Genomic DNA, 12,062 nt, shown 5'->3' with positions numbered 1-12,062 from the left:
ATGAAACCGGTCCAAGCTATGTGTACGTGATGTTTCTTGTGTCACTCATTTCTGCTTTTGCAGTTTCGAAACGTACCGGTGTATCTTCTTTAAGAATATTCTTTGCTAAACTGTCGATATCGGAAATGTTTGCGACCTTAAATGATTCAGTCCTGTTTCATAAGTTTTCTTTGCAACACGGTCAAGTTTGAGGCGGCGTTTTGGTGTTTTTGTATCAGCTATACGACATTGGATATCCGACGGACAGCCGCAAGTATGAGTCGACTTTGGTAAGTTATAAATGTAAAAGCGAGTCGACGAAAATGATTCGGTTAGAGCGAGATCAACAGTAATTCTGCACGCGGAAACAATTGATGTGTGAAGATTGGGGCTTTCAAGGAGTCGATTGTTGTAGCTAGTCTTCACGACATGAATTGAGTAGCATTGTTACCAATTTAAGAATATTTTTATTTCATTTTTTTGCTACATTTTCCTCGCTACTTCAAAACTCGTATAGATGAATGCAAAAAGAAAGCCCTGTAAGATTGTGCAAGGTTTTGTCTAATAAACGAAAAGAGATTCGGCATTTTCGTCGAAAGATTACTGTTACCGGGTTAATTTATTCTGGCGGGAAATAATATGGTAACGCAATTCGCAAACAGCGCGGCCCGCCGTTCCAGTTCAAATAGAAGCAAGACAAAACCGCAAATGGTAAGTTATATTTTTTTTATTTGTGGAATATAAAATTTAACTTGGGTTTTCAGTTCCACAATGATCGCTTATGTCAAGCGCTGCTATAATAATCAGCTTGGGGTGCTTAAATCTTGCTATCGCGCGCTGACTTATTTCGCTTTACTAAGGGAAGGTACGTTTTTTATTGGGGGGGGGAGGGGTGGGCCGGGGCCTCAGAGGGGAGGGTCATCAGTAAAATTTTTACAAATCGGGGAGGGCCAAACCTGTTTTTTTCACAGGAGGGGGAGGGTTACAAACATAAATAGTGGCAACAAACATAACATGGACAACGCATGGTTTGAAAAAAGACCTAAAATTTCTTCCTCGTTTCACAACGCTTTCATTACCCTTCAGTTTTTCAAAGCATGTGCTTTTCCAAGTAGTGCCCAGTTTTTTCCAAAAGAAAGATAGTTTGTTTTGTTTGGCCAGTTTTCCGGCCATTGGTGATGGAATGGGGTCTTTTCTGCTTGGCCAGAAAACTGGCCATCGCTGGTAAAAGGGTTGTTCGTGATTTACCACTATCGGCTAGAATCAAATATATGAAAAACGTTTAAGAGCACTTACGTATTCTAGCTGTATAAAATGACAATGTACGGTTCTGTTGAAATAACTAATTCTTCCTCCAGAGGCCCAAATTTTAAAATTTTCCCGGGGAGCATGCCCCCAACCCTCTCGTCATTGTTGTCTTCTCACAAGACAACGGATTGGGGAACGACTAACAATAGCCTGCAGTCATGGTCAGTTTAAAATGAAGAGTAGTTTTTAGTTTTAAAATGAAGAGTAGTTTTTTTTTTCAGGCTTGCTTTTCTCAACTGCTTAAGTTGAGTACATTACTGCGATGATCCTTCATTTGCTTAAAATGTATATCCGCAATACAAATATATGAATTTCTATATATTTCTATCTTCTCCATCCACGGGTATATTACGAACTCACAGTGACCAGCTCCCAGTGGCTTGATAGCTCAGTTGGTTAGAGCGCTGCACTAGTATCGCAGAGGTCATGGGTTCGACCGTTCAAGCCTGAATTTTTTTTCAGGCTTGCTTTTCTAAACTGCTTAAGTTGAGTACATTACTCGATGATCCTTCATTTGCTTAAAATGTATATCTGCAATACAAATATATGAATTTCATATATTCATTTCATAGTTTTGGTACTGTTGACCAGTGTTGCCCTTCTGCAGTAATTTTCCAAAATAATATTTGAAGAAGGAAAAGAAACTGTCTGTAGTTTGCGCGCGTTTCACGCTGCCCGCTTCTAAATGACTTGTCGTTAAAACAATTGTGCATGTGTTTCACATACCGCATTTCAAAGTTTCAATACACGGGTAGTGGTCTGGCTATTGTAACATAGATAACATACACGATAAAGTATTCAAGGTAGCATACGCCAATCAAACGACCGTATCTTCTCAAGGAGAACGCCCTTATCCAATTGAAAATAGGTTTTCTCTTCTTCTGGTTATACACGACCATTTGTAACTAAGGTGGCGTGTGCCACCCAAACTCAAACAGTATGTAACTGAGGTGATGCAAGCCAATCAAACTTGAAGGGCGATACAAGCTCACATGCAAACAAAGAGAAACGCTCAAGTCAAACTTAAAGGAATTTACATGACCATGTGTAACCATGCCAGGAAACAAGCGCCGATCAAGGGTGATACTTGTTCATATGTTATCAATGCGAAACACTCAAATCAAACTTCCAGGGAATCGCACAACCATATGTAACAAGGGAACACGCGCCATTAATACTGAAGGAGTACACTATTATACGTAACCAAGGCGTTAAGCGCGATCCAAGATTTTAGTGTAAAACCCAATTACATGTAACCAAGGCAACATACGGTAGTACACACCCATTGGTAAGCAAGGTGAACCGCCCAAATCCATTTAAGGGCACACGATAATGTGTACCCAAGGAAACACACGCCAAGCAAACTATAAGGGCAGTACAACAGTAACCGCCCTAACCCAAGCGCAAGGGTTGTACACGACCTTTTGTGCTTATCACGGCATCACGTACATACTAGTTATGCAACGCTTTCGAGTGGTATACTATGGAATATCCCACGAGTCACTTGTATTTTCTCGGTGTACACACGAGCCTTTAGGCGAGTGTGTATGCCAAGAAAATGCAAGTGACAAGTGGGATATTCCATAGTATACCACGAGAAAGTGTTGTGTAACTATTTTATACCATGCCATAGAAAATACGCTTACTAAATTTCGTCGAGAATACAGTCGCAGCGCACTATGGGAAGGTTGGGTTGAATACCGTCGAATATACAACGGCTTTCCTGTATTCTGATTGGCTGTATTTTCTATGGCATGGTATAAAAAACAATACGACCCTGACCATATGTAACCAACAAACTTGTACGCACCAAACATACTCAAAACTCAATTTACATGACCATGTGTAACTACATGTTAAAATGTTACAAAAGGACACTAGACAACTAAACTAAGGTAAATACGACACGGGTCAATCACAGTTAGTGAGTGAGACACGGCATCCCTGAAGAGCAGTACCTTTTTGTTTCTTTGTTTTTATTACCATTCTTGAATAGGTAGGTAGTTAGTTTAGTTTTGAGTCATTTCTCTTGTAATTTACTTTTATATCATAATAGTTTTAATTCTTATATTTGTTAATAGAATTTTTGCTGAGAGGAACTACCGTGGATAAATAAAGTCATCTGTCTGTCTGTCTGTCTGTCTGTCTGTCTGTCTGTCTGTCTGTCTGTCGGTCTGTCTGTCTGTCTGACTGTAAGGGTAATACACAAGTTCTAAACTGAAAAGGCGACGCACAAATTTAGACAAAGGTGACTCCTGCCAATCAAACTGGTCAGAACGGTAAGGGCTAACCTCGTTCCCAGAGGTTGAGTAAGGGCAACACATCCAAACCCAAATTTCGACGTTAGCCCGAATGCGATACTTGCAGCCAAACTTTAAAATCGACATAACCTTAATTGAGCTAAATGCGATAACCACAAACCATATTAAAAAGCCAAATTTTAGCTTAGAGCTATACATCCTAACCAAATTGTAAAGGTCACACGCTCCATAATTGAGCAGCTAAAGTTAAGACGCGCCAACCCATTTTTTGATAAGACACACGCCTTATCTTAGCTAAAGGTGATACCTGTCAACCATATTGTAAGGGTTGAATGTGAACAATAATGTCTAACGATATAAATCGTCCGATTTTTAATTAAAATTGATATTTTCTCGCGTACGAAGTTGAACAATGGATAGATAAAGGCACCCCCCCCCCCGAAAAAAAAAAAAACTTTTTTTAACCTCCACACATCTCTAATTTCAAAAACGTTTTTGTGCAGTGTGTGGACCGTAAATTACACTTTTTAAGGAAACTGACAATTTGATTAACAATCCTGGGCTATTTTTATGACGTTAATCAAGAATCATCTAGGCTGCTGACGACTACAAGATTGACAGCTTTACGACGTCTTTTACAAAACCAATGACAGACATCCGTTGCAAGGAAGTCTGATGAAAATTAGTTGTTACTGGTTCATCAACAGGAGAATATAAAAGGTAAATACAACTGCTTGTGTTTCAATAACAATTTCACTGGTGCTTCAGTAAACACTTGCAGCTGATATAAGCGGGACACCTACTTGCTTGGAGATAGCTACCAACTAGTTTACAACTTGTCTTTCGCACAGAAGAACTGCGACAGAAGAAAACGAGGTAAGCAGAGCTTTTATTAGGAACACAAAAGATATTAAGAATTTGTGTGCTGGGTAGGTTTGGTTAGAGGGGTTGTGGTATGCTGCTAAAGGCGACTTTTTGTTTCGTAAAAAATTGTCTTAAGATGAAGTACAACCTGAAAGCAACAGTCTGAACCGTGCAAAAAAATACTGCAAAAATTGTGAAAAGAATCGCAGGAGAATCCCTATTGAACAATGAAGGTTGAAACGAGTTTTGGAACTTATCATTTGTATATTTTTCGACGAACGAAAATATTGAGTTTACATGTAAATGATGTCTACCTTAACGAAATTTGCAGTTGGAACGCTTAGATACTGTCTGCTTTAAAGCTAAGATTTCATCACCGAACAAATTTTCCGCTTTCAATTTTTGCTTTGACGTGTGAGCTCGAGAGAAGATACATGCGGTAATAATTTAAAACTTTAATGCGATTTCGCAACGTGGATGCGTTTGACTATGAGTAAAATAAGTATGGCTTGATCCGGCTTAATACTAATTAAAAAAAGTCTTTTTTAGTTCAAAAACGGCAATTCAGATCTGCTAGGCAAGATAACATAAAACAAAGATGGGGATACAAAATCACAGTTATTTATTTTTTTTAACGTTTTAGTTTTTAACTGGAGAAGGTTTCGTGCTGTTTCTGAAGAACTTGAACTTTCATCCGACGATAAATCAGCAGCTTATCTTTTTTTGGCGATTTGAAACAAAATAACCTGATCGAGAAGCTCTATCGAATAAAATCATTTACATAAAATGTTAAAAACGAAAAAGACACCAAATACAGCTTCAAGAAAGCTAAGAAAAAAGTTCATATTCAGGATCTGAGCTAGACTAAACTGTAATTTTCAACGTACTAGCTGTCAGAACACTCTTTTCCAAAGTGAATTGATTCATAAGCTGTATGTCAAATTAAAAGTGCTTCCCAAACAATTTCGCTAATTGCATAAATTGATCAAATTTCTGCTTCAAGTACTACCGGAGATGAAGAACGTTGTTTGCGCAGTTGATCCAAAAGGATGGCGTGGGGGGAAAATTGGTTTCAAGGGAGCTTTGTGTTGAACCCGGTTTAATCTTTCCAGTTCAGAGTTAAAATATGAGGCATTCTTGCAGATAACTTATTTTTTTTAAAAAAAAAATGACTTTTTTATCGAGACTGTTTTGGTGTTTCGTTTCCGGCGTCACCTATTCGCTTGAAAATGTATACGAAAAAATTAGCCACCAATTGTCGAATTCGATACGCTTAATAAAGACATTTGCCTGTATAAATTTATATTAGCAAAAAGTGGTGTGTTTTCATTCTCTGTTTCGAGAAATTAACGATTATTATTGGTATCATGACATTTTTGCGATACGAATCGATCAAGATGGGTTTATTATGATGGGAGTTCACTAAGAGTCGATAATAAGACGATTGTACTCGTTATTAAGTTGGTCGCAACACCTTCAAAACTAAAATGGTAAAGCATGTGAACTGTACTTGCAAAAACGGAAGGTTCACTTTGAAGACCCAGACTTTTTGTGAGCTTACATCAATTGACTGGACATTGTTTGTTCTCGGTTGCTTCTGTGCCAAGATGATGACGCATGTTCACTTGTCTCCCTCAATGTTTTTAATAGACTTTATTAGTTTAAAAATCTACCTTACATGTAGCTTTGGTTTTAATTTTCATAATTTTCTGCAGATAAAATGCAATTTTATCATTATGCTTTCCGTTTTGAGATAGAAACAAGAAATTTGGCTCGGTACGTTGTCACAATTACCCATTAAATATTTGTTTCATTTTTTGCCAAAGCAACGAATTTGATGGGAAATTACTACGTATAGGTTATTGCCAATAGAGACAATATTGGCATTTCATTTTTAATAGAATTTGTACAGTATATATTTGTAAACTTTTGTGTCATCACATCGACTGTCAGAAACACCTATTGAAAACATTTGTGTACATTATGCCAACAATTGTAATCAGTGATGAGCTGTGTTAGATTATATTGATTCCCCTACAGATTAGAACGTTTGGCTGCCTATACATTATCTGCAATTCCCACAATATTAGTTTACCCATGTTTACATTTGTACTGGGTAATAACAAGAGTGACGCACGCTTCTCTTCCAGAGATAAGCTCTTCTTTCTTTAATGAACCATGTAATAAAGCATTGAGTTGACTGACCTGTTAGATAGGAAAAAAGGAAGTTTAGGACTTCCTTCAAAGTACTTTTCTCTATTGTCCCGTCTCCTGCGACTGTCATTAAAGACGTCACTAAGCATTATGACGCGTCCTTATGACGTCACACTCAATGGCTGTGTGACAACTTTCCAAACTGTGTTCAACCCTGATTCTGTGTTGAGCTTTTCAATGAGCACATATTTTTGGTATGCTCACAGTATAATGACGATTCCATTTAAGGTTTAATTCAGACATGGCCGAGGACAGCTTCACCAAAGATGGTTTCATCATCGCATTTACCTTCTCGATGGTCACGAATTTATTTGGCAATATCCTCGTGTGCCTGGTTGTAGTGTCGTTCCGAGATATGCGCATCCCGATGAATTATCTTCTGGTGAATCTCGCTGTCTGTGATATGATGGTTGCCGTCTTCATGTCTCCAAGGTTCGTCTTCAGCCAAACCTTGAATCACCCCAGCGGGACTCTCGGCGACTACCTCTGCAAAATCCTGACGGGAGACTCCTTCACTTGGACCGGCGCCCTAGCTTCAGACTTCACCCTGGTCTGTATAGCTGTGGAGCGGTATCTGGCCATCAACTATCCGTACAGCGACAAGAAGAGGCTTACTACCAAGAAGCTCAAGTATGTCATTCCAGCATGCTGGGTGTTTGCAATTGGTGTTAACCTGCCTGCCTTCATGTACCTAAAATACGACAAAACCTCTGGAAGCTGCGTTCCATTTTGGCCCACGTCGAATTTCATCAAGTATCACAGCGTCATCAACGGCCAGATATTCTTCGTTTTTCCAGCCCTGATCATGGGAGTGCTGTACGCACTGTTGGTCCATCAACTGTGGTTCAAAAGCAATACTGCCACTCAGGCAACAGTGGCCCAACAGGCAGTACTCAAACATCGCCGGCACTCCACCAAAATGGTCATCACAGTCAGCCTTATCTACTGCATATGCTGGTTTCCCAACTGTTTTGCCTACATCTACGTCGCCTTTTCCGCGAAGCAGTTGTTCGGTGAGATTCACACGGCTTCCGTGCTGATGGTTTCACTGAATTCTGCCATAAACCCAATCATATACAGTTTGCAGAGTCATCGGTTTCGTCAACATATGGCAGCCCTGTTGAAAAGATGCCATCGTAACAAAGTTGATGTTCAGTCCAGAGGCAAGGAGACCAACAGCGTGATGCAAACCTCTGTGGTGTAACCATGCAAACCTTGATAACTGAACAAACACGTGTATATAAAATATCATGTAAAGAATGCGATGAAGTACATGTAGATACTAACCACTTATAGGTAAGGTAACGTCTGCGTTCTGGGCTAGAGGCGCATCAGACCGGAGCTTATCCCGATTTCCAAAGCATTAAGCGACTAGCTAGGAGTATTTCCACTACCCCCTTGGAGGGATGCTAGTCCATCACAGGGTTACCCCCAGCATTTAATTCCCAAATTCTCGTGTATAAACCGGGTTGAGAGAAGCACTATGAAAGAAAAGTGTCTTGCCCAAGAATACAACGCAGGGACCCAGACCAGGGCTCGAATCCGGACCGCTCGTTCCGGAGTCTAGCGCGCTAACCGTAAGGTCACAGCGCCTCCCATAGATAATACCACTAAGAAGAAAAAAGTAGTCATCTATGTCAGTTAGTGCTTTGGCCAGTTCTAATCCGGACTAAGTGTCAAGTTAAAATAAAACATTAAAGCTTTTTCAAGAATGATATTTGTTATTTCCTTTTGTTCTTGATCATGACCGTTTGACTTTTACGGATATCAAAACTGTGGCTAAAAAAGACGCGGAGAGCTAGAGCTTCTTCAAGTAGAGCTTCTTGACACATCACAATTGACGCCATTTTTAAATGCCATACGAAACGAAGACATTGAAGGGAGCAAGAATGTCACTAAACAAAAGGTTTAATGAGTAGTACAATGGGTTACACAACTCGGAACATTTCTTCGCCGTTTTGTACAAACTACTTGACTACCTCGAGAGACGCTTAAGATAGATCTTGGTAGTTTTCAACACTTTTCTCCACGTCGGATCAATCCCGATATACTGTTTGACATATTATCTATTTATTTTTTTCTTTGTTCGTGAGCGGGCGGTATTCTACAAATCCTCCTGTTGGTTCCGGGGCGGGCGGTTTCTCAATCCGGCCCGCTCCCGGCGGTTCCGTTGCGGATGTCGTCGGGCCTTTCCGCGCGATCATTTTGCGCGTTGTCGCGCACATGGTTTGCGCTGCTCTGCGCTCACCACTTTTGTGGCAGAGTGGTGTTGGCCTCGTCTCTAGGCGGTTTTTTCTTTTCGCAATCGTTGTGTTCTGTCATGTTTCTTGGTTGTGGTTGTTTGGGCTTTCGCTCGCTGCGCCGACCCCCTGGTGAATAACATATATTTGCGCACGAGGCAATTTGCGTATGTCTTAAGGTGATTCTTCAGAAGTAAAAGTTGTCGAAAAAATTTTTTGAAACTTTCCCTGAATGTTCCACTGTTTAAAAAAAAAGATGGGTCACCATGCTCGCAAAAGAGATATGATGGCCCAATCTTACACCTTCCGTGCCTGTTCTGGTTCTAACCTGACCTAACAACGCGCGTTGTTTCATCGGTCCACATTACATTTTTCAGTAGCAGTTTTTAAAAGAAGTACTTAAACAAAAACTTGATCACTTGACTTGAAAGACCATACGGAACAACGTAATATATAACTTATCGAAAAAATCACAAAAATCCAAACGAGATCGAATCAAAGCGTTCCTCGAGTCGTTTATTTCAAGGTCATAATTTGCGTCTTTTTACACAAAAATTATTCAATAAAAAATACTGGTCACCGTGCTCGTTTACAAGAAAACGATGATTTATCTCCCTCGCGGGCCAAGCCGTATAGAAGAAGTCGTCATTTTGTTTATGTGCGCGCGCTAATCACGCATAAAATAATTCTGAGCAGTAAGGATGCGCAATGCAATACTGAGGAATCACCTCAAAAGGAGAGAAAAAAAAATCATTTGATCTGCAAAGAACTTCGCGTATAAAACATAACGGTGACTTGTGGATAAAGCAAAATATACTAAATTTGGGCAGTTAAAAGTGAGGTATAATTTTAATTATGTAGAGAAAAAAAATTCGCTTTACGATCTCTTACAATTGGTTTGGAAACGATACGGTTTACACCTGAAATGTGCTAACAACAACGACAAATTAAAATTGTTTACTCCTGTAGAGTGAAACCCCAACAATCCTCATTTGGCCCTAACATCGTTTTGTAACTATGGTACAGTCGATAATCGATTTAGAAACCATGATCCAACGACCAGAGTCCATGCCATTCCTTGCTGTGTCACGTCATCAGTTGCTGTCCGGCGGTCATTTTGCATTCGTGTTTCGGGAATGATTTTTGGTGCAATACACATTCAATTTATTTCGGTATAAATAAATAATGTATCATAAATAGTAAAAAATTTGAATGCACATTAACTGCTTAACTGTACTAAAAACAAAGAAAACAATCATGAACAAACGGAGTTTCACTGTTTCCATTTGAAATGAATTTAATCCGCTTATTCGAAGCAGCATTCCTGGTTTAATGACTACAGAAAAACAATGAGCTTGAAACGAAGTTTTAAGAACACAACTCTTAAAGCAGCTGAACAATCGTGTGATAATTAGCCATATCCTATGAAAAATGTTCCAATGACAACGAATTGTTCAGCTGTCGGGTTTTTTAAGTGACTTAAAATGACGTAGTGTCAGTCAAAGCGGCTGTGACAATATCATGTCACGCAAGCCTGCCACACGTTTTCCTTACTAAAACAAACCGATAAACTTTCTCGCTAACAAAGAAAGGAAAAATTAACGGATCATGTGTCCGCCCCCCTCTGTCGATCGACCCATCGACCATCATCGACACTTCGATCGACACTCATCCCCACATCACACTCTCTCCCCCTCCACCTACTTCTTCCCCTCTCCTTCCCTCCTCCCCTCCTCTTCATCTTCCTCTTCACTCTCATTACCTCCCTCTCCTTCCTACCTTTTTCCTTTTCTCACCTCTCTTTTCTTTCTTCTTCTCACCCTTTTATTAACAAAAATACTTACCCCAACATTCTCATCTTCACTTTCTCTCAATCCTTTTTCTCCTCTCCACACTTTAATATCCTATTCTATTTTTTACATTCTTCTCCTCCTCCTCCATCTCTCTTCTCCTCATCATCCTCTCCTTTCTTTTCCCTTTTTCTCTCCTTATTTCTCCTTCTATATTATTACACTCCTTTTTCCTTCCTTAAATCCTCTCTTACCCTATTCTTCTCCCCCCCTCTTTTTCCCCTCACCTCTTCTCCTCTTACTTCTCTAGTCTTCTTTCCTCATCTTCCTTTTTCTCCTACATTTTTCATTCCTTCCTAATTTTCTTTACTCTCTCTCCCACTTTTTCCCTCTATCTTTTTCTCTCTTTTTCCGGGGGGGGGGCTCCTCCCGCTAACTCCCCCTCTCCCTCTTTCTCCCTCCTTCTCTCAAATAACCCTTCTACCCCTCTCGCATGTATCCGGGGGGGCGTCCTCAGGGGACACCGGTCGACACGTCTCATCAGTCTAGGGTCCGTACCCTTACCTCTCCATTCCCCCCCACTTTCCCTCATTTACTCCTTACCTCCTCAATTAACTCTCTATCACTTTACTATCACTATTCTTTTTTTTATCCACCCCCTCCCCTCACTCCCTCCTCTCAATACTTATCACTTATCTTTTGCTATCCCTCCCATACAGTTATCTTACATGTCTCTTCTCTTACAACCCCATTACACCATCTCCACATTATTTCTTCTAAATCAACTCTCCTCTCATTCATTTACCATTTCTTACCTCTTCCTCCTACTCCCAATCCTACCCTCTCCCACCAACTCTCCCCCTCTTCTCTATCCACCTCTCTAACCTACACATTTCTTTACCCTCCTACTTCCACTAAGTGAGGTGTAATAGTGTACTAGTGACTTCTACTCCTCCACATCCCCTTTCCTTCTTCTTTACTCTAACCCCCCAAAGAAGACCCCCTACCTCCCTCTCCCTCCCACTCTCTCCCTTTCTCCAATTTCTCTCTCTCTTTCTCACTGTACTCCACCTACTTCCACATAGTCAGAACCCTCATAATAGGAGGTACGTCCTCACAGATAGTCTCTATCTCCCTTTACCTATCATATCTCACCCATCATACTGTCTATCTCTACTACTCTACTCGCTAAGATCCTAGCCCCTCATTTACACATTTACTTCATTACTGCGACATTACGACTTTTCTCAGACAGGCGGTAGTCTCATTCGACTATTCTTCCATATAGGCTTCCTTTTTCTATATTTTTATAACGCACACTAGACTCTATCCACTCTTTTGGTATTTTCGCAGCATTCTTTCCGTTGTTCTCGTTTCTTTCTTCGGCCCAAATTCCCCTGGCACGC

The 12,062-nt window shown here is 40.2% G+C and overlaps 2 protein-coding genes across 2 annotated transcripts in view; one reads left to right on the top strand and one right to left on the bottom strand.

The window, feature by feature from the left end:
* LOC144639168 (uncharacterized) overlaps nt 1-12,062 on the bottom strand; it is a 70,008-nt gene that overhangs the window by 37,414 nt on the left and 20,532 nt on the right. The gene's annotated exons all lie outside the window — the stretch shown is intronic.
* LOC144638559 (neuromedin-U receptor 2-like) lies at nt 4,305-8,320 on the top strand. The gene is made up of 2 exons (XM_078497752.1): nt 4,305-4,424; nt 6,855-8,320. The coding sequence occupies exon 2, from the start codon at nt 6,868-6,870 to the stop codon at nt 7,828-7,830; it is 963 nt and encodes a 320-aa protein (XP_078353878.1). The 5' UTR covers nt 4,305-4,424; nt 6,855-6,867; the 3' UTR covers nt 7,831-8,320.

The sequence above is a fragment of the Oculina patagonica genome, chromosome 14 (genome assembly GCF_052425735.1).
Source record: "Oculina patagonica isolate OP01 chromosome 14, crgOcupat, whole genome shotgun sequence".
Lineage (NCBI taxonomy): Eukaryota > Metazoa > Cnidaria > Anthozoa > Scleractinia > Oculinidae > Oculina > Oculina patagonica.
The sequence above is the reverse complement of the archived record's forward strand: the minus strand, read 5'-3'. Positions and strand labels throughout refer to the sequence as shown.

Bases quoted from the DNA above. Each gene is read 5' to 3' on its own strand.
- LOC144638559 (XM_078497752.1), top strand. From the start codon at position 6,868: ATGGCCGAGGACAGCTTCACCAAAGATGGTTTCATCATCGCATTTACC.